At 45.2% G+C, this 20,175-nt stretch overlaps 1 protein-coding gene across 3 annotated transcripts in view; it reads right to left on the bottom strand.

Moving 5' to 3' along the window:
* LOC135909448 (uncharacterized) overlaps window positions 1-20,175 on the bottom strand; it is a 63,544-nt gene that overhangs the window by 25,686 nt on the left and 17,683 nt on the right. For all 3 annotated transcript variants that reach the window (XM_070536027.1, XM_065441412.2, XM_070536028.1), the window contains exons 5-6: window positions 7,731-8,198; window positions 5,372-5,764 (exon numbers count right to left, since the gene is read on the bottom strand). In XM_070536027.1, coding sequence (XP_070392128.1) covers window positions 5,372-5,764; window positions 7,731-8,198 — 861 coding nt within the window. The remainder of the gene's footprint in view (window positions 1-5,371; window positions 5,765-7,730; window positions 8,199-20,175) is intronic.

The following is a 20,175-nucleotide window of genomic DNA, read 5'->3' as shown; positions in this document are numbered from 1 at the left end:
TATAGACCTTTTTGCTGGGCGAGGAAGAAATGGTGTGCGGTGAGCCTTTCCTTCTCTCTGGCTTGTGCGAGCCGGTGCAGCACTGCTTGAATGTTTTGCCATCGCGTGCCAAGGAACGATTTAGAAATGTCTTAGCTCATTCTCCATGAAATGTATGTGACATCAGTTCTTACGAGGTGATCGAAGAAACAATGCGTAGCCCTTGGGTGCAGTGGTTACTGCAGAATGCAGGAATTTTCCTAGGCTGCGCAAGCATGCGACACACATTGTCAGCCATGGTGTTTGTATGTGTTGTGAACTATTTTGGTTGTTGCAGTTCTTACTGAACAAAGAGCGGCGGCGTCTCTGAATCGCCAGCGTGAATTAGAAAACCTCGCTATCTGATCGCTTGGCAAGAAGTGGCAAGAACTAGTAGGAGTGCTCGTGCATGGCCAACCTAATGCAGCCGCGGAACATATAAGCACCAACCATTATAAAATATTTGCATCAGCCACCGGTACCATTCTCACACACCTAAAGTCTAGTACACCTGCAATCATTATGCTATGCCTACGTCAGCCCATTGTATGAGACAATGGCGTTGCTCAACACAGCGATCACTGCGGCGTTGATAAACCAGCATGATACACAGTGGTAGAACAGCCATTTCACCTTTTGGCACAGGTCCTGGCGCAAGCAAACAGCTGATTTTTCCGCAGCAGCAAACACTTTTGGTGCAGGGTCCAAACCACGCATGCTTATCATATACCATGCAGATTTTAACTGATATATTTAACGTGTTGTGGAGACAGGTTTTACCTGTCTGACGAGGCTTACCCTGCAAGCGCGGTCAGGAAAAAATGCAATGCTCCTCGACACCACAACACACAAAGGGTGCTATGACCGGGTTAGTCGATACAATGCAGAGGAGGCACCACAGACAGAATGTCAACAGACACATGTTTATTAACCCAGGATGCAACACAGCGTGACAGTCACGGCTCATACGCAGTGGCTCACTGGAACACCGATCAGTATGCACGACTGCACTAAACATGACATCACGCAATATACTGTCATGCCATGCACATTAGGTAGTTTTCGAATAGGGGCCACAAAGGCTTTGCAGCCGCAAGAAAAAAAATAAAATAGCGTCAGCACCATTACACATGCGCGAGACGCAACAGGATTTTACGTTTGCATCTGAGACTATTTCACAGAAGTAGCGCAGTGTCCCAAGCTCGACGCAAAACTTTTGCGCAAACAAACATGCCGTCACCTATCAAAGTGGCAGCTCTTGCCATGTAGCACATTTGATCTCATTCGCTAATACCATTTTTAACTATGCACTACATGCGATTCTGAGCTCTTTTGCAAAGCCCTGCTATCACCCATGAACATCGAAAAGGCTTAACTTTAATCCTAGAATATGACATCCTTGTTCGGCAAGCTCCATGGTACCACGCAGGTTCATTGAACACTGAAACAAAACGCCAGCAAAACAGTACAGCGGCACTACATTGTACTTTTGTCATAGAAAAATGTGCGAAAGATGAACCGAATGGCTCCAACGGGCCCATAGTTTCTCACTATATAGTGAGTGTTATGTAAAATATTCACCAAGATAATTTCGAATAGAATCGGAACACTTCAATAAACCAAGACAACAGGCTGGTTTTAGGAAGTGCTATTGTGCAATGGACCACATCTATGTCGTCAATCAGGCAGTTGAAAAATCTGTGGCATACAATCAATCTCTCTCTGTGGCTTTCAGAGATTATGAAAAAAATTTACTCATACTGGCACTGCTAAACTATGTCCAGCAACACCATAACTGCACCCCAACTATATAGTGAGGAACTCTACAAACAGGCCTCTGCTTCCTTCTATGATGATGATGATGATGGCCTGCTGTTGGTTTTGATTTCAGTTTTGTTAGCTGCAAAGCACCAACAGAAGGGGGGATTCGCTGTTATGCATGCTTTGGCGCAGGCTCGGCGCAATTTTCTGCTAAAATGCCGCTTTGGCGCAGGATGGTCTCAGCACAGTTTGGCGCAATTTGACACAATTTGCAGAGCTGTTCCACCACTGTGATACATATAAGCTTTGTGCTTGGGCATTGCCCTTCTGCCCTGTAAAGCAGTAATATCCAAGGGTGATCACATAAAAAGAATCCAACGGCTATTTACGTGACACAGTTTCTATAAAATAGGCGAGTGTGTGAACACTGAACAAAAAAAAATGCTTTTTGTCCTCTTTTCCCGCAAAAATAAAGAGAGAAAGAAGAAAAAGAAGAAAAACTCTGGCTAACGCTTCACTAAGACCTTGCATTTTCATGCCGCGTGCTTGTACCATGCGCTATAACCATGCAGATCTATAAACCCAGCACCTACCACTGCTTCAGATACTCGCACAGTCCACAGCCACTTGCCCAACCACTTCACACGCGCGGTTCACACTGTATGGCATGCTGTTATTACTAACCATACTATTTTATTGTGGGTGGAAATCTTGTTGAGCAAACGAGGTAGTGGTGCTATTCACAAATAACAATTTCAAAGCTTGTCGAAGTTAACAGCGCCATTTATTCCACAGCAGAACGGTACCCATGCTGTTGGGATCGTCATATGTTTTGTAACTACTCATTGCAGCTAAACCACAGCTTATAATTAGTGAGAAAGTTGAAGTAAGGTCACATTCAGGAAATGAATTTTCAGAAATTCACAACTGTTCTCTGAGGTTGACAGTAGTAGCAAACATGCATGTCCACATCGCGGTGGGTGCTCCGTCTGCCTAAATGCTAGCAAAAGCTTCGCCCAGGCCAACTTGTATCACTTCAGTACACTTCACAGAACCGTTTTTCACGTAGAAGATGCCACATCATAAAAAATAGATTACATGAGCACGAAAATAACCACCAGAAACTGCCGCCGAGCGTATACCTGGCATACAACACGGAGTGCTCACCCAAGCCAGTATGCCGACTGCTCATAGATGGTGCCACTGTCTACGCAATATGGTGGCGCCCATGAAAACAAGCTCTATGCATACTTTAGTAAGGCTGCTTCCCAGTTAGTGGTCTGAGACATGTAGCATTCTCACATGGACCTTTGTAATAAAGCTGATCAGCTCGCAGTGTTTTGTGAGGACAAAAGAGAAATAATGCAAGAAGATTTATCACTAGCAAAATTTTTGCTGCTGCACTGTAGATTTGTACCATTATGGGTTCTTCAGGCTTGTTTTTTTTTGCACCATGACCTAGCAATGAAACGTTGAACCACCAACTACCTCAAAGGTTTCGCTTTAGCAGAAAGTGTTTGTGATTCTGTTTAATGAAGCACAATACTCCAGGAGTAGCAATGCGGTGGCCAGATAGCTCAACAATATTGGCGGGCACTTGCTCGCACTCATAATCTTTCTTTATCAGGCATCCATTAACGTTAAGTTCCCCCCTCCCACCCCCCTCGAACCTCAAACTTGCTGATATTCACTTAAGCTGGCCAAATTGCTCACATATTATAATGAACACACTCATTAGTGGGTATGTTATGTGTAGTCAGTTAGCCTGTGGTTTATTATAGTTACACAATTGGCAACAAGAGACGGGAAATGCAGTCTAGGACAGTAAAGAACTATAGTCGGATACAACTTTAGAAAAAAGGGGGCATTTACTCCTCCGATGCGGAGGCACACGAGCATCCACCAATGGGCGCGCGCTCTGGACAAACGTCATGAGCCAGACGGCCAGCGACCCCGCCGACGGAGAAGATGGCTGCCCGCGCTTCAAACTGGGCGAGGTCGCATCAGCTGTGTGCTTCAGCCCCTCGTCAGAGTGAATTTCAGAACTGTTAGTGATGGTCTATCATGCCGGAAATATTACTGCGAGCTTACAATGCGCCATTCGTGCTGCATGCATTTATTCTGAGCCGTGATCCGGCGAAGGAACATTGCAATGAGCATCGCTGGTGCTGCGCTACGCTTTGCCTGTAAACAGGATCCCGTGGCGACCGCTGCGAACACACATTCTGCGTGCTTGTTCCATGTTTTATTTCGCTCCCGAGTGAAGTTATGGCGAGAAAGTTTTCCAAAGACTGGTGCCTACGGTAGCGGCGGGTGTGTTCGTATACTGTGTCGCTGCGTTTTTCGTCGGACGGGGTGAAGTGATGGAGCAAAAACATTCTCAGGAGAAACCAGAAAAGTGCACGCAACAGAAACTATTTTCAGAAGAAGTGTTCAACGCAAATGTTTGTCGCCGTTAACTTAGCGTGAACTATAATAGAAAGATTTAGCTTTTCCGGTATTCCGGTAAAACGCAGGCAGACGGGGCATTGGGGCGGAGGCGTAAACGTGAGCGGTCGAGCAGTCTGCATGGTGCAGCCACCTGGTGACACAGTGCTCAGACAGAAACAGTTAATGTTGCATTAACCGAGCGTATTCTTCTTTGCTGCTCGTGTAAATTTTTGGCATTGGCATAATCGTGTTGCTGCCCCAACGCCCCGTCCACCTGCGTTTTGCCGGAATACCGGACAAGCTACACCTCTCTATTGTCAGCAGTGAGATAGACGAGTGTCTAGCGACAGTGTTCGAGCGTTGTGTAGCACCGTCGATTGATTGCTGTCCACCAGTTCTCACTGCACGTGCAGGCTGTAGAATGCGTGCTGTGAAATTGTGAAAACACAAAACCAAAAAATATAAATTTTGTGCTATTTAAAACCAAGAGTATTTATTTAAAACGATGAATGAAGCATTTTTGCACCTTCCTGCCTCTACCGTATTCTCCCCCCAGGTTTGTAATGGTTGCGATAAATGCATTGTTTTATATAAGTACTTTTTCAATAGCAACTGATTCATGTTAAGCTTGAGAAACGAGTAGTAGATACACCGTGTACAAGTGAACAAGCGGAAAAGCATTGAAAAGCTGCTCTTTCTACTTTTGTCACTTGCAATGAAGCTAAAGAGCAGACGACGGGCAGCGTTGTGAAAGGCACGGGGTTATTTTTCTGCCGCTATCTGGCGTGTGCTGTATCACATGAGAGCTTTAATAAACCAGTCATCAAAATGCAAAAGTCTTTATTTATAACGAGAATTAAGCGTTTCAGGAGCACGACGTTTTGAGCGGTACTATTTTAGTCGCGGAGGCAATCGGCTGTCGCGCTTCGGTCATCTGGGCGGGGCCTCCCCTTTTTTCTAAAGTTGTACCCGACTATAGGTGATGCGATGAAATTAGAAAAATTGCAGGCAGAGGATGGTGTCAGCTAGCACAAGATTGGGTGTAATTAGAGGTCACTGGGAGAGACCGTTGTCCTGCAGTGGACCTAAGTAGGCTGCATATGATGATGACAAAACAAGGAACTAAATGTCGGATACCACATGTGCAAACACTGAGGCTGACCTGATAAGTGTCAAGCGTCTTCAGGTCACCTTGGATCTCCTTTTCACTGCGGGGACAGGCATAGAAGCTCACATCCTCCAGGTTTTTGTTGACATCCAAGAGATCCGTGAACGACCACATATCCTTCATGGCAAATTTGCGGAGGGTGAGCCTCTTCACAGAGTTGTTGGTTTCCAGTGCATTGAAGAGCAAGTCCGCGCACGCAGAGTCGTACTCGGAACTGCAGTAGACGTGTAGCTCGGCTAGGGTCCGTGTGCTGTCAAGAAAATTCCTCATTGCCGTCATTCCATCGCAGTAACTAGTGTCCACTTTCAGGCTGGTGACACTCTTATTGGCCTGTAGACCAGTCAGAGCTGCAGTCAAAACGTTTGTCCTTGCAGAAGGGATACGTTCCTGCATCAGGGAAACATGTAGTGATGAATTTTATGTCAGCATAAATTTCAAGCTTGTGCATGGTCTTGAAACTCTTTTGTCTTATGGATAATGAGGAAAAAATTATCATCATTGTGAAATAAAAGAGAATTTCACTGTATTACCAAATCATGTGGATCAACATTATCATATTTTTTTTCGTGCATGTTACCACACAGACAATGAACTAGAATTTGAGCAAGGAGAAAGCAGCCGTACTTGCAAAGTTTGCTGAAAATTTTTAAATTTAGAGCAATAAAGATAAACCTGAATTTTATAGACACTTCAGGACACCTGCTATATATTTATTTTTATTTATTTCTCTCTCTCTTTGACCCTCTCTTTCTTTATGCTGCAATTCCCACTGGGGATTTCAGCAGAGTTACAGAAAATAACGCACGGCACATTTTAGCGCTTCGAACTATAACTGGCATACAAGTATCCCTAGTCTAATTCATGCAAAATTTGAAGGAATGACATGCAAATTTTAGCCGTGAAATTGCTGGATATCACTTAAACATCTCTGACAGATTACAGCACTAAATGTGCACGTGAACTGAATATACTGTATCCCGTGCTCATTGATTGATGGGCAAAATGGGTTTGAAAATGTAAGACAAGTGAACGGTAAGCACACAAATAATTTTGTGAGTCAGCTTTATAGTAAGGGTGGGCAAGTGCTCGAAAATTCTGTTTTAAACAGAATAGTGAATGTTCAAATCATTCGTTTCGCAAATCAAATATCTAATATTTGATATTATGAATATACGATTTCTCGAATATCGATACTTTGAGCGAATGACCCAGCCTTGCTTGGTACCTTGATGCATACAATATTCCCACAGCGTGCGATATTTATCAGGACAAGGTTCGACCAAGTCGACCGGGCCAATCTAAACGATTAACGCTACGCGAACAGAAGAAACAAAAGCAGTGTGTGTGGAAAGCATGGAGGCAATATGCGTGAACATCGGGCCGATAAGCCACCAGTAGGCATGCTGATCACATTGAATACGCGAATTCAGGGTTGCGCCAGATTTGCGCAATTTGGAGCTTTCTACCCACATGTGAGCACACACACCAAATTGGTGTGCATTATCACCGATGTGACATCCGCAGGAACATTAGTGACAAGCTTTCCGCAATGGTTTGCAGCCCATTGTCACATCAACCAGCAGCAAATTTTTGTTGCACAAACTTGTGTGGGCCTCCCGATTCGCCAACTGTTAACCACGGACACCAACCACAGCCGACCAGTGCAGCGCCACTGACCGTGCAGAATGTGCATTGCCCACTTTTATCTGTCTCACAGATTGGCCTTATTAAACTGACAATAACCCACAAATATAACCTGCCACAATGATGGCAAAACCCCCCTATCTTCTGGAAGAAAACTGTAATACTTTCTAAGCAATAGAAGATTGTCATTAAGCAACGTATGGCTCACTGTTAAGCTACAAACCTTTTGTTATTTAGGAGAATGCTACTTGTACGGCTTCAGAGGGAAAGAAGCACTTGATATTAGTTGACAGACATTCTATCCATAAAACTATATTTTTGATACCTTCGTATAAGAACTGAGTTAACACTGCTGACATACTGTGCATCTCGGTTCATAGGTACGTAAGTTACTGATAGCTAGCAACATTCATGTCAGTTAAGTAATGTGACTAGCCTCCTAAGCATGTACAGCACTGTGTTTGTTACACAAAATTTGGAAGCATAAATGTGTGTGTTGAATTTTCATATATCAAAAACTTTATTCAATATTCGGCTTTTTTCTTTCTTGATATGATTCAATATTTAATTAGAAATGTACTAGTCAGTATTCACACACCTATACTTCACAGTAAGATCACAGAGCATAACTATAATGCACAGATAACGCGTAGAGCATTTGGCCAACTTCCACGACATGCTTAGCATGCCACCTTAGCTCTGCACTTACGCGGACGTTCAGGAGCGTCAGTTTTGTGAGGGTCTGCGTACTGGAAAGAGCCTGTTTGAAGTCCTCTAGTGCCTGCGGCATGATGTCCTCTGGTGGCTCCAACATGTAGTAGTCTGGTGGCTCTGACATGAAGCTCTCTGGTGGCTCTGGCACGAATTCCTGTGGTGGCTCGAACACAACCTCGTGCGGTCGCTCCAACATGAACTTCTGTGGTGGCTCCGACACAAACTCCTCTGGTGGCTTCGAGATGAGGTCCTCCAATGGCTCCGGCGTAAATGAAATATTCAGTTTCTCCAGAGACAGCTCACGCAGCTGCATTTTCAGCAAGTCATGCACAGCGGTGAAGAGAGATAATGTGGCCTTGTGGCTCAGGGATGCATGGTGCACCCGTAGGCAGGTCAGGGACTGGTTGTAACACAGGGCATCGCAGATGACCAGCGCCGACTTGCGTCTCAGATGAGGCTTGAGCTGCATGTGAAAGTGGCAAGTTAACGACATTGATTAAAAACCAGTGGAAAGATGTCTGTGGCATCTTTTCGCTGTGTCAGGCCAGTGAAACCTTCAAGATATTACTACACCTGCGAAAGACTTTCTGTGGCATCAAAGGGTAAGCCATAAAGACGAAGCGTACACAGGTAAAAGCACTCCTAAAAAGATAGTCCCACATTCTCATTCAGTTTAATTTAAGCAACGGAAGAGAACATACAAACATCTGATTTACATGCAGCGACATAACACAAGATACACCACTGAGTATAAAATTTGATATATTTTTCTGCTTATGCCTTGCATGTTCGAGAAAATGCAAAAAACCATTGCCTATGGAAACTACACTCATTCCCCCTGCCCGCCAACCCATCCAGAACATGTTTCAATAAACCAACATCACCGTCAAATGCTGTCAGAACGGTTGTCGCAGCAACAAAGGTGCAGATGCTGCACCCCTGTAGCTTTCCCTTCATTTCCATATAAACTTTTCTGCAGGTACAGTACTCCAAGTAAACCTGCCATGGAATGTCAAATCAAATACTAGAGACCTTTTTGGTTGGAAAAAAAAAATAAGGAATAAAGTTTGAAAAGCCTACAGCTGAAGCCGGGATTGTTTGTACCTTTAAGATGCATGTCAAGTATAGGCAATGTTTGGTTTACCGTATGGGGTATATATACAGTGCAGAGGCTATATTCTGAAATGATCCACTTCGGCAATACTATCGCCTTGGCCACATTTCCGCCAACATCGCATACTGATTAGCTGTTTAGCAGAACTCGAAAATAAATAGTGCCATCTAGTAGTTCAGGCCTACATCAATTTGAAGTCACAATGTTGTTGGGTGCTCCCAACATATATTGAGTAAATGAACATGTATTTTCGCGGTCGGCTGGTGGTGCATTGGTGCAAGAGAGTTGGTAGTTTACAGTATTTTTTTAATGGCTGTTTGCACATAGTATTCCGCAGCAATATTTGTTGACTGTTGATCGGCTACTATAGCACCTTCTGTAAGTGAGAATTTTCTATGACAGTGTCTTGGAACAGCTGGTAGCAGTACCATGAACAGCGCGTTGCTAGCATGGTTGGTGGTGACCGGTTGGTGGTGGTGAAGTGTAGTAGAGGCAAGTCAGACGATGCCGATCTGGCGGTGCATGATGGCTGACACACACGATGCAGAAACAGTGTTTCACAACTGTGCGAACTGTAGCACAACTTATTCATTAAAATAAAAAATTTCACACTTCCTTTATTCAATTTATTCTACCTAAAGGGCCATAGCCATTCATAGTCAGTACGCAGAACGCACAATGCGGCCATTACACTAAAAAACAACACAACCGAGCTTCTCTGTACTCGCATGGTGCGCTCTCATGCAATGTGAAGCATTCGAGTGCGCGTGTTGGTAGTGAATGCTGTCGTCATGGGTAAGCAGCCGGTTGATTCACTGAGTGTGACTATTGCCGAGGCGATAGTATCGCCACAGTGGATAGTTTCAGAATACGGTCTCTTAGACACCCATTCCTGCGCTGAGCATCAGTGTTGTCCCTCGTAACCAAGCGAACGAACACAGTGAAGGATGAAAGAGTGAACGTGGAGCACAGTGGGGAATGAAAGATGCCGATAGCGAAGAGACGGCGAGGAGGAAAGCAGAGAAGGAGGGTGCAGCGGAACCACGAGATGGAAAGCAGAGAAGGAGGGTACGGCGAAAGCGTGAGAAGAAAGGCATAGTGCCGCACAAGACGGGCTTTGTGAGGACAATGGCTACGAGAAAGTGCCACAGGAGCGGGCATCGCCTGTTCACCGATGGCACCACCAATACCATATACAGTTACGAAGCACTGCATGAGCGGAGGCCTGTGTGCGGCGGCGAATCGTGCCCCCACGTCAGCCACACGCTGCCTCTCAGGATCTTCCAATTAGTGAAGAAGTTACGCCACGCTTTGCTCTATTTACAACGTGCTGCACAAGACAGATTGTCCGCACCAGCCAATATATCACAAAACGAAAACACATAAATAGGTGCACTCAATTTTCGCATTAGGGAGTATTGTAATCGTTGGCGAATTTTTTCACTAGTATTATTGGAATATTAAAGATCACCTGGGGCATGTGGCACAATTGTACTTCTTGAACGAAATTGCTCTCTGTGATGGACGTTATTTGCATGAGAAATCAAAATTGATCTTTGATAAATGAAAAAATATTTCTAATTTACATTTAAGCTTATTAGTAGTACTTTAAAACAGACATTGCAATTTACAAATTGTAGCCAGTGACTATGACACACACCTGGAATGAATTCTGTGGCTGTCACCAGTTTCGGGATATCCATTCCCAAAGTTTGCGACATAACACGTTGGTGTTCCAGTAACTTTCGAGATTCAAAGCATAAAGATGTGATCAAAGAGTAAGTGGAACAGCAGTGCATTTTTACATCTAGCTTGTGCTTATTTCGAAATTGGTTCTAGTTTAAAGATTAATTTTCATTACTGGTGAATACGCTTTGTAAAATCACTAGCTTCCATTCATGTATGTATTGTAGTACACATGCAAGAGTACTTAATGAAAAAGCTTATTAGCAAACTTTTGTTAATTAGTCAATCTTGCATTTTGATTTCCAGTGTAAGTAACGTCTACCTCTTCGAATAATCCAGCTAAATAAGTAAGTTTGTGCAATATGTCACAGGTGATTTGTTTTTTCTGTTAACATAAAAACACCTGGTTTATGAACCAATAATTAACAAGTGAAAGATTGCAAGTTATTTTGCCACATGAACGAGGACAAAACAAGTAAATTTAGTAGAACTGGATTTACACAGATGGCAGACTTGGTCACATAATATTGAACACAACTCGTAATGTATGTCACTGAGGAAAAGAAATTAACGTTATGATCACACTACGCATCAGGTTAGTAATGCAGATAGCAAGCTCCACCAAAAAGGAAGATATTGAGTTTTTTAATGCCAAGGTTGCGAGACAGCTCATGGGTTAGCATGCCTGGCTCAAAGCTACACATTGCCCCACAAGCTTGAGTTCCACACCCAGTGGCAGTGGTGGACAAATTCTTGAGCAAAACAGAAAAGGACAAACGATGTCACTGTGCGCATAAAACAACATTTTGTCCGTAGAATCATATGTGTTTGGTCTAGTTCATTCGTGACTTGAGCGGAAGCAGCACAACATAACAGAACGTGAAAAAGGGACAGAAAAATGTCAGTGTATTGGAGTGTATAGACAAACAGCATACTCAGATACTGAGTTCTTGCAGCAAGGTTCATATAACTTGAATGAGTTGATGAAGACCCATGGTGAAATGAGGGTAGTGCAATAAACATTGACACAGATTTTTCTTAAAGGTTTTAGTGTGTCCGGACTTCTTTGTCCTTGTCTTAGCGCCCACCTCATTTCATCATGGCTCCAGAATCTCGATAGCTGATGCAGTAAAAAAGGCTTCAGCAACAGATGACCCAGCATTACTCAGCTATGCACATCTCTCAGCCTACTAACCTCGCTAGGCTTTACGAGACCCTGGGCAATGCTGGATATTTCTTCAAGCTGCTCCCGCTGTGCTGGCTTCGCTCCATAAAGCGTACAGTGTTGCTGGATTATGCTTCCAGTGGTGACGTGTTCAGATCCAGAGATTCTTAAAGGGACACTAAAGGCAAATACCAAGTCAACACGGACTCTTTAAACACCATTCTAGAAACCTCATAGCACTTGTTTCGTGACAAGAAAAGACTTAGTTTACAAAGAAATTGCACCTGAAGGCTCCAAATACCTTTATCGCAATTCAAATCTCCCCCTACCCAAGCGTGAAGTGGTGGCGTTGCGTACTCCGTCACCGCCCTTTGCTGCCCTCTGTGAGTAAAATGGTGCCTGACAGACGACGGTACAGTTTGTTGCACAAAATGCAAATGCACAGTCATGGCGAAACCGAGCCAAGACAGAGCGGTGGATTCGCTGCTGCAGCTGCTTTTGGTCAAATGGCGTGGGCCGTTCAGGCATCCTGCGACAACCCATGGACGTGGAATTTTCTGCTACTTGTGGTTTGTGCGAGTTTCATGAGCCAGGAAAACCAGCGCAGCGCTATGCAATACCAAAAATACAGAACTCAAAGCGTGGGCGATGCAGATTCGAGCGAAAATGAAACCTTTTGACCGCCCACATCATTGTGAGTCCTTTTTTTCTAAAAATGAAATAGAACTGAAAAAGTAGCATTTTCTTTCATCTTATAATGCAATACAACAACCTTTGTATAACAAGTGGTTGAGTATCAGTGACAGAATTTAAATGTGGGGTGCCTTCGTTATCAGGCAAGCAATTGAATGACCCAGGGGAGTCTTTAATTGTGTTCTGCATTTACCTCAACTTCCTCAATTACTAAGATTCTGTTCACGATAATATTGATGCCTCAGAGATTCTCAAGCACTATTCTAGCACTATAGCTTGACTTAATATTTGCCTTTAGTGGCCCTTTAGCACCCTCCACCATGCAGGAGGTCTGACTGCACTATAGTCAAATGCTCCACAGCCTCTGGAGGCCAATGGCCAAGAGACAATTGGCAGAGCCACACTGGAAGCGATGGCCAATTAGTATGCCAGGGCAGCCAATTAATGCTCTGGTGAGGGACTTTCGTTTGTCATTGTGCGAGACTATACTCGGGAATCTGGGCCTTCTAGTTTACTGAAACCACTGACAGCCTGAAACGGCACAAACTACACATGAAAGATACTTGGACAAGCGCCGACTATCGTAGTCAGCGCAGAAACAGAAACAGTTTGCTCCTGTTAGACTGCATCCTAGAAGAAATTTTGTCCGCATTTGATGGAGGAAAGCTTTACTAGACAGTTGGGAAGACCAGGTGAGGTGGTATACCCTGTGGATCATTTGGCCTTCTCGAGTGAAGGGATTCTGGAGGAATTTAAACGCTAAAGCAGTGGGAGAACACGAGCGATGAGTGTTAATGAAGGTCACGTGGTAAGCGTTCCTTATATACGCGGCCTTTCATGCTGTTTGAAGTAGGTTGGAGCATGGTACAGTATTAATGTTTTGTTTTTTTTCCAGTGAAGAACAAGTTCGGCAGGATTTTTGCTGCCATGCATAAGAGGGCATATATATGTTTGTGCGCTGCCATTCTTGCCATCTGTAGTTTGGATGACAAGTGAGCCAAGGCGATGTGCTAAGGCCAACTTTCTTTCCTATTTTCAGCACCTTTGCGTCATCCCAATCAATTTGATGTCCCTTATCTCTTGCATGTTCTGGAAAAGTGTCCGATGCAACTTGTTTCTTTTTACATCATTGATATGCTACTTTAAAGTGGTCCTGAACCACCCCTCAGGCTTTTTGCTGAAAAAACATACATTGTGGATACCATATTGTCACGTGGTAGTGACGGTGAAGAAAGAAGCAATAACACAGTAGCAATACTGTGAACGAGAAAACTAACTTTTATTGGGCGAACCTGTGCCCACAAGAACAGGCTACACTTATAGCACAACGATAGCGGCGAACACGGTCGGCGATCGTCGGAAAAACTGATCAGCGGGTCAAGCGCGTCGGCTTTTATAGATCAGTCGTCGAATGTTCCAGATTACCTGATGGGACCCGCGTGTCTTCCACAAAGTTCTACACCATTCGTGTCACGCGATGAAATCTGATAACACAAGGTTCGGCGACAACAGACACGCGGATAGAAGCATCGGCAACTTTCCAGAAACTTCGGATACATGCAAGCGCGTCCCGCGCTGCGCGATAAGATTTGTTAGGCGGTGAAACCTGGTCGCCCGATAAATATAAATACACGTGTCAATACCCCCCTCTTAAAAAGCATCGTCCCGATGCTACAAAGAGAGCGAAACACAAAGGGACACTTATTAAACATAAGTAACAAAACAACGAAAAGAAATAAAGTCCAAAGGTCAGTTACGCGAAGTACGAAAGTCCGTCAACGCTGGTGGTACGGCTTGAGCCGCACAACGTGGACAATTTCAGGTCGTGAGCGGCGCCGCTGTGACAGCGAAATGCCGTCTGGCACGACCTCGTAGTCCAGTGCACCAATACGTCGGATGATCTTGTACGGTCCAAAATAGCGACGCAAAAGCTTCTCGCTGAGTCCTCGTCGGCGTATAGGGGTCCAAACCCAAACACGGTCACCGGGCTGGTACTCGACAAAGCGTCGTCGGAGGTTGTAGTGTCGGCTGTCGGTCCTCTGCTGGTTCTTTGTCTGGTGTTGCAGTTAGGTCGTGGCGTCGGATCACGGCTGCGTCGTGTTGAACTGAAGCTGGAACGTCGCTTCGTCAGGTCGTCTTTCGTCGGTGTAATCTTGGCTTCCTGACTTCGTCGGGACGGCGGCGTGTCGTCATTAGGTCGTCGAGACGGTTTCTTCGTCGTCTTCGTCGGCGGCGGAGGATCTTCGTCAATTCGACGAACAGCAACCGCACCTCCATCGGTTGCTGCTTTTAGTTTTCCGGATATGGGCTCGCAGAGCGGCCCCGGGCTGGGCCGGTGTATGGTCGGTGCTGCGGCGACAGGTAGCGGCCTGGTGACGGCGAACGGGACGGTCGTCGAGGGCTCCACTGAGTAGCGGCGAGGTAATCGGCGATGTCACGAGGGCGTTCACCTTCCCTCGGGCGCTGTGCGTTCACGGCGAAGCCTCGCAATCCCAGGTCGCGGTATGGGCATCGGCGGTACACGTGCCCGGCTTCGCCGCAGTGGTAGCAGAGCGGGCGGTGATCGGGGGCGCGCCAAATGTCCGTCTTCCTCGCGTAGGTGCGCTGGGCGACGGGTGAGCGTGCTGGCGGCGGCGGCGGTGGACGACGGAATTGCGGCGTTACAGGGACCTGGCGTTGTCGCGGAGGGGGAGCTTGACGGCGTGCGATGGCGGCGTAAGTCATCGCTTCTGGCTGGGGCTGCGGTAATTGTGGTTGCACCTCAGGAACTCCTAGCGATCGGTGCACCTCTTCTTTCACGACATCTGCAATCGAGGCCACTTGAGGCTGCGACGATGGCAAGACCTTGCGCAGTTCTTCGCGCACGATGGCCCTGATGGTCTCGCATAAATCGTCCGTGGCCAGTGATTGAATTCCGGAGTAGCTTGTTGGCTTGGTGCGTCGGTCAAATTGCCGGTTCCGCAATTCCAGTGTCTTCTCGATGCTCGTCGCCTCGCGAAGAAACTCGTCGACGGTCTTCGGTGGACTTCTTACCATACCGGCGAAAAGTTCCTCCTTTACGCCACGCATCAGTAGACGTACTTTCTTCTCCTCAGACATTTCTGGGTCGGCGTGGCGGAACAGACGGCTCATTTCCTCAGTGAAAATCGCGATCGTCTCATTCGGCAGCTGCGCTCTTGTCTCCAGTAGAGCTTGGGCTCGTTTTTTTCGCACGACGCTTTGAAATGTTTTCAGGAAGCCGCTTCGGAAGAGGTCCCACGTCGTCAAGGTGGCTTCTCGATTCTCGAACCACGTCTTGGCGGCGTCCTCCAATGCGAAATAGACATGTCGTAGCTTGTCCTCGCTTGCCCAGTTGTTAAACGTAGCGACCCTCTCATACGTTTCCAGCCAGGTTTCCGGGTCCTCAAATGTGGAACCGCGGAACATCGGTGGTTCCCTGGGCTGCTGCAGGACGATGGGGGACGCTGGGGCTGCCATTGCGGTTGCCTTGGCCACAATCTTCTTGGTCTTCTCAGGTAGAAGTCCGTGCTCCGGGGGCAGCTGTTGAAGACGGCGGCTTGCTCGGTGGTCCGGGATTACGTTGGTGTTCTGTTCGCGGTCTGGGCTGGGATCACGGCTTGTCGGGGGCGTCCTGTACATGGACGAAAAGCACCTCCACCAGATGTCACGTGGTAGTGACGGTGAAGAAAGAAGCAATAACACAGTAGCAATACTGTGAACGAGAAAACTAACTTTTATTGGGCGAACCTGTGCCCACAAGAACAGGCTACACTTATAGCACAACGATAGCGGCGAACACGGTCGGCGATCGTCGGAAAAACTGATCAGCGGGTCAAGCGCGTCGGCTTTTATAGATCAGTCGTCGAATGTTCCAGATTACCTGATGGGACCCGCGTGTCTTCCACAAAGTTCTACACCATTCGTGTCACGCGATGAAATCTGATAACACAAGGTTCGGCGACAACAGACACGCGGATAGAAGCATCGGCAACTTTCCAGAAACTTCGGATACATGCAAGCGCGTCCCGCGCTGCGCGATAAGATTTGTTAGGCGGTGAAACCTGGTCGCCCGATAAATATAAATACACGTGTCAATATACTGCTGTGAACATCTCAGCCAAGTTTTGCTGTCTTATGCAATGTGTGGCGCTCACAAGTGGAGCCTTTCTCTCAAATGCTCACTCAGCCTACTCCTTATTCTCCTCTGGGCATTTTATGTCAAAATAGAGTGGGTTCCCGTACACGGCTGCTATTGGCCAATATCTGACGTCAATCAAGAAAGGTGTTCAGATTAGTGCACTTCTACTGTTACTGTGCATATTTATTGAGGAAGTTCAATAACTAGGCTGAAGTGAAAACATTTTTTCAAATTTTTATTATAATTACGCACTTCTGGAAGAAGCCGACTATCATCTGCCCACGTATGCTCAGCTGCGGCCACCCATTTAGGAATTAAACTTTAGCCACCCTGCTTATTGATGTCGTAGCCAGCGGGTGTCGCTAATTTTGACTAGTTTTTAATGCTCAAATAACCTTGAAACGCACAAAACTAAAGGTTACACCACATGCATGCTTGCCAGCACACGCTCACTCCTGGCCATTCCTGGTTAGATGCCTTGGAAGACTAATTAATAGCCCTTCAAAAATGTGTAAGTTGGATGCGCCTACTATACGTCGACCAACCTGGTGAAGGACAAAGCTGGTCTGCGCCACATAGCATGGCCAGACTTTAGTATACGAGCGCAAGAACACTGCGCATACGCACTACAGTTGCATGTAGCCGCGGTCTTCTATGTAACGATGATACCGCAGCCGCCACGGTGTGCCGCTTGGCTAAGCGCACTGCAGCTTGCTAGGACAACCATGTTTGGCTTAAATTGGGCGTGTCGTAGATGCCAAAATTGGAAGTAGTGGTGTCCACGTTAACATCCAAAAGCAAATTTGAACTGCGTGCCATTGTGAATTTAGAAGGCAGAGCTTTGTAGGCACGCCCTGCTCCACCATAGGCTTTGCAGTGCAAGGCTATGAAGAAGGAACGAGAGCACAGAGAAGAGGGTGTTTGACTGCCAATAACTCCACTTCTGCTAAATGCATTGAAGTACTTTTTGCAGCAGAGTGTTTCTGAAGTAGCCTATTTTAACTTCAAATGCATTTGCCCTCTTCGGAAGAGAGTAGTTGAGGGCCCCTTTAACCGCTTGTCAAAATTTCCTGTTTCCCCAATATACAATCAACTTCCGATTTTGAAGGAATATATACTGTGTCCCATAACAATTGCCCCTTCCCACTTCTCGTATGCTACCCCGCCATACTTTGCGTATGCTTCACCGCGTAACAGTTTTGTATTGAGGCAAGGCTGACTTTCGGAAATCGGCATTATGCAACGCACCGTACTTTCCGAGCTTCGAAGCCATTGGCGAGGATTACAAAGGCGGAGTCGGCGCCATTGCTAACCGTGGCGAATCGTTTTAATTAAAAACACAGCACCGAATAGCAAGAAGCTTGTAAGCGAACGTCGAAGCAGCTAGGCCTAGCGTTGCCACGATGGTTGCCGGCGGATCTGCATGCGAGAGCGCCGGTTCGAGGCTGCGAGATAATCAAAATAGCGGCGGTGGTGGCTTCGATCAATGCTGTTCCGGAGCTGCGGTCATGGGAAAAAGTCCGGAAAATCGGAGGGCGAAGGTTTTTTGCGTCTGAAATTTCGGACATTCTTATTATACATTGACTCTGTGGACGTACGTGGCGGCGCCGCGAAGGCATTCGAATTATCAGGCATATACGAAAAGTTAGGTGTCCGAAAAATCGGGCACCCGGAAAATCGGTCGTTGACTGTATACACAACTGCAAGGTTTCCTGGCGTCGCGTACAGTATTCTACGTAAGAACCAAAATAAGGCGTCTGTCCATTACTAAGGATTGACATCACTTAGTGCCCACATGCCACTTATTTCTCAATGCTTGATTTGTGATCAGGCTAGTACCATACTTATGCACCCTGAGGGCAAAGAGAAGACCATACTTATGACAGCAGATGGCTTATTTGAAATTATTATGCTGCTTGGCTTTTTTGTAATGCTCCCTTCATTTTCCAAAGGTTTATTGATGCAATCCTAAGTGGTCTAAACTGGCAGACCTTCTTGAGTTGGATATTATCAACTCTTAGTTTCTTGTGCTCCACTATGGCCCGAAACCTTGAAACCCTAAAAAAGAAAACAGTGACAAACACTGGAACGCCCTGATACAATAGTTTTTCTATAACCAGTTCCACTATCATTTCCTATCTAGGAGCTTAATTTGTCGTGACTTCGAGATGCAGAAGGTGGTCACATGGGAGCAGGACATCGCAATATTTTGGCACTCCTTCCAGCTAGCTTGAATGCCTCTATATGCTGCTACTCATAGCAAGCAGGCAGACTCATGTCAAATATACTGGGAACAGCATGCCCTAATCATAACATACGAGGAACTAAAATGTCAGGGATCACTCTCCTTGAAATTGGGAATATTTTTTATTTTGCATTACTATACTGCAGTGGTCCTTCAACATGCCAGCTATGCATTGTCAATGATATCAATAGTTCAGTCATTATCAAAATTTCAATACTACAAAAACCATCAATAGTACCATCAAGAGCATACTACCTGTGGTACTATCTATAATACCATTTATAGTACTGCCGATAGTGCATTATCAATAATGTAAAGCCATGTAATGTAGTGCATTTAAAAACTTCAACATAAACTTGGCAACATTGTCCTTTTCAAAATAGCACGAACTCAGTTTAACTAATGGTAAGTTATCTCAAAGTACCTGGTAATAACACTAACCAAGAACTGCGACACTATCAATGACACTGTCAACAGCAAACTACCGCAATACTATTGATAGTTCTGTCATAAGTACTACTATAGATAGTTTTTGTTACATTGTGGACAGTTTAATAGCAAAACATAATATAAACAGGGATAAAGTACCTCAGAAAGAACATTGGCAAGCCTTTCTGAGGCACTCTAACCCTCTTCATATAACTTCTGTACTACAGTGTGCCACTCCTTCTGTCGGCCCATTTCTTAATTTTGGATAGCAAAACATTGTAATACTATCGATAGTAATACTACTGATAGTCTTATTATGATTTTGAAACAAACAGTTGATCCTACTGATAGTCAATTCATCAACAGTTTTACATTACTAGTTTAGTCTTATCCAAATGAGAGCAGATGAAATGACAGCAGCTGCCAGCACTTCCCTTCTCAGTTGGCTGCAGTCATACAAACTGTTGGCTAAGTGTGCAATAAATTTTCGCCACTCCTTTCACTATACTCCATTTCATACTTAGCGCACAATGCCGTGGAAGCTATGCAAGAAATTCGGACTTTTGGTCGACAACATATATCACTGTGGCCATTTCTTGGTCAAGTGGTTTAAATCTCCCACTTACGCTAGTCGTACGAGAATGCATATGAGGCTGACACGATGGGCTCCAAATGAAAAACCCCAAAAGGAAACTAATGAAAGCTTAAGTTAAATCATCTAAAACAGCGTATTACAGTCATATCACATCATTTGTTGCTTTTTAAGAAGAATTTTTTTTTGTTTAGTACTGAATCAAAACAAACTACAGTTTATTTCAACTTTTACAACAGTTTTTACAACAGAGTGATCTGTATAACAAAGGATTTTGAAGGTCCAAAGCGCTTAGTTATAAAGGTGTTCGAGTGTAATTGCAATGTAGGTTAAATTAAATGTAAATCAACACAGAAGATAACTTGCAGCAGATGGAAG

The sequence above is a fragment of the Dermacentor albipictus genome, chromosome 3 (assembly GCF_038994185.2).
Source record: "Dermacentor albipictus isolate Rhodes 1998 colony chromosome 3, USDA_Dalb.pri_finalv2, whole genome shotgun sequence".
NCBI classification, from domain to species: Eukaryota; Metazoa; Arthropoda; class Arachnida; order Ixodida; family Ixodidae; genus Dermacentor; species Dermacentor albipictus.
Note: the sequence above shows the minus strand (reverse complement) of the source record. Positions and strands in the feature narration are given on the sequence as shown.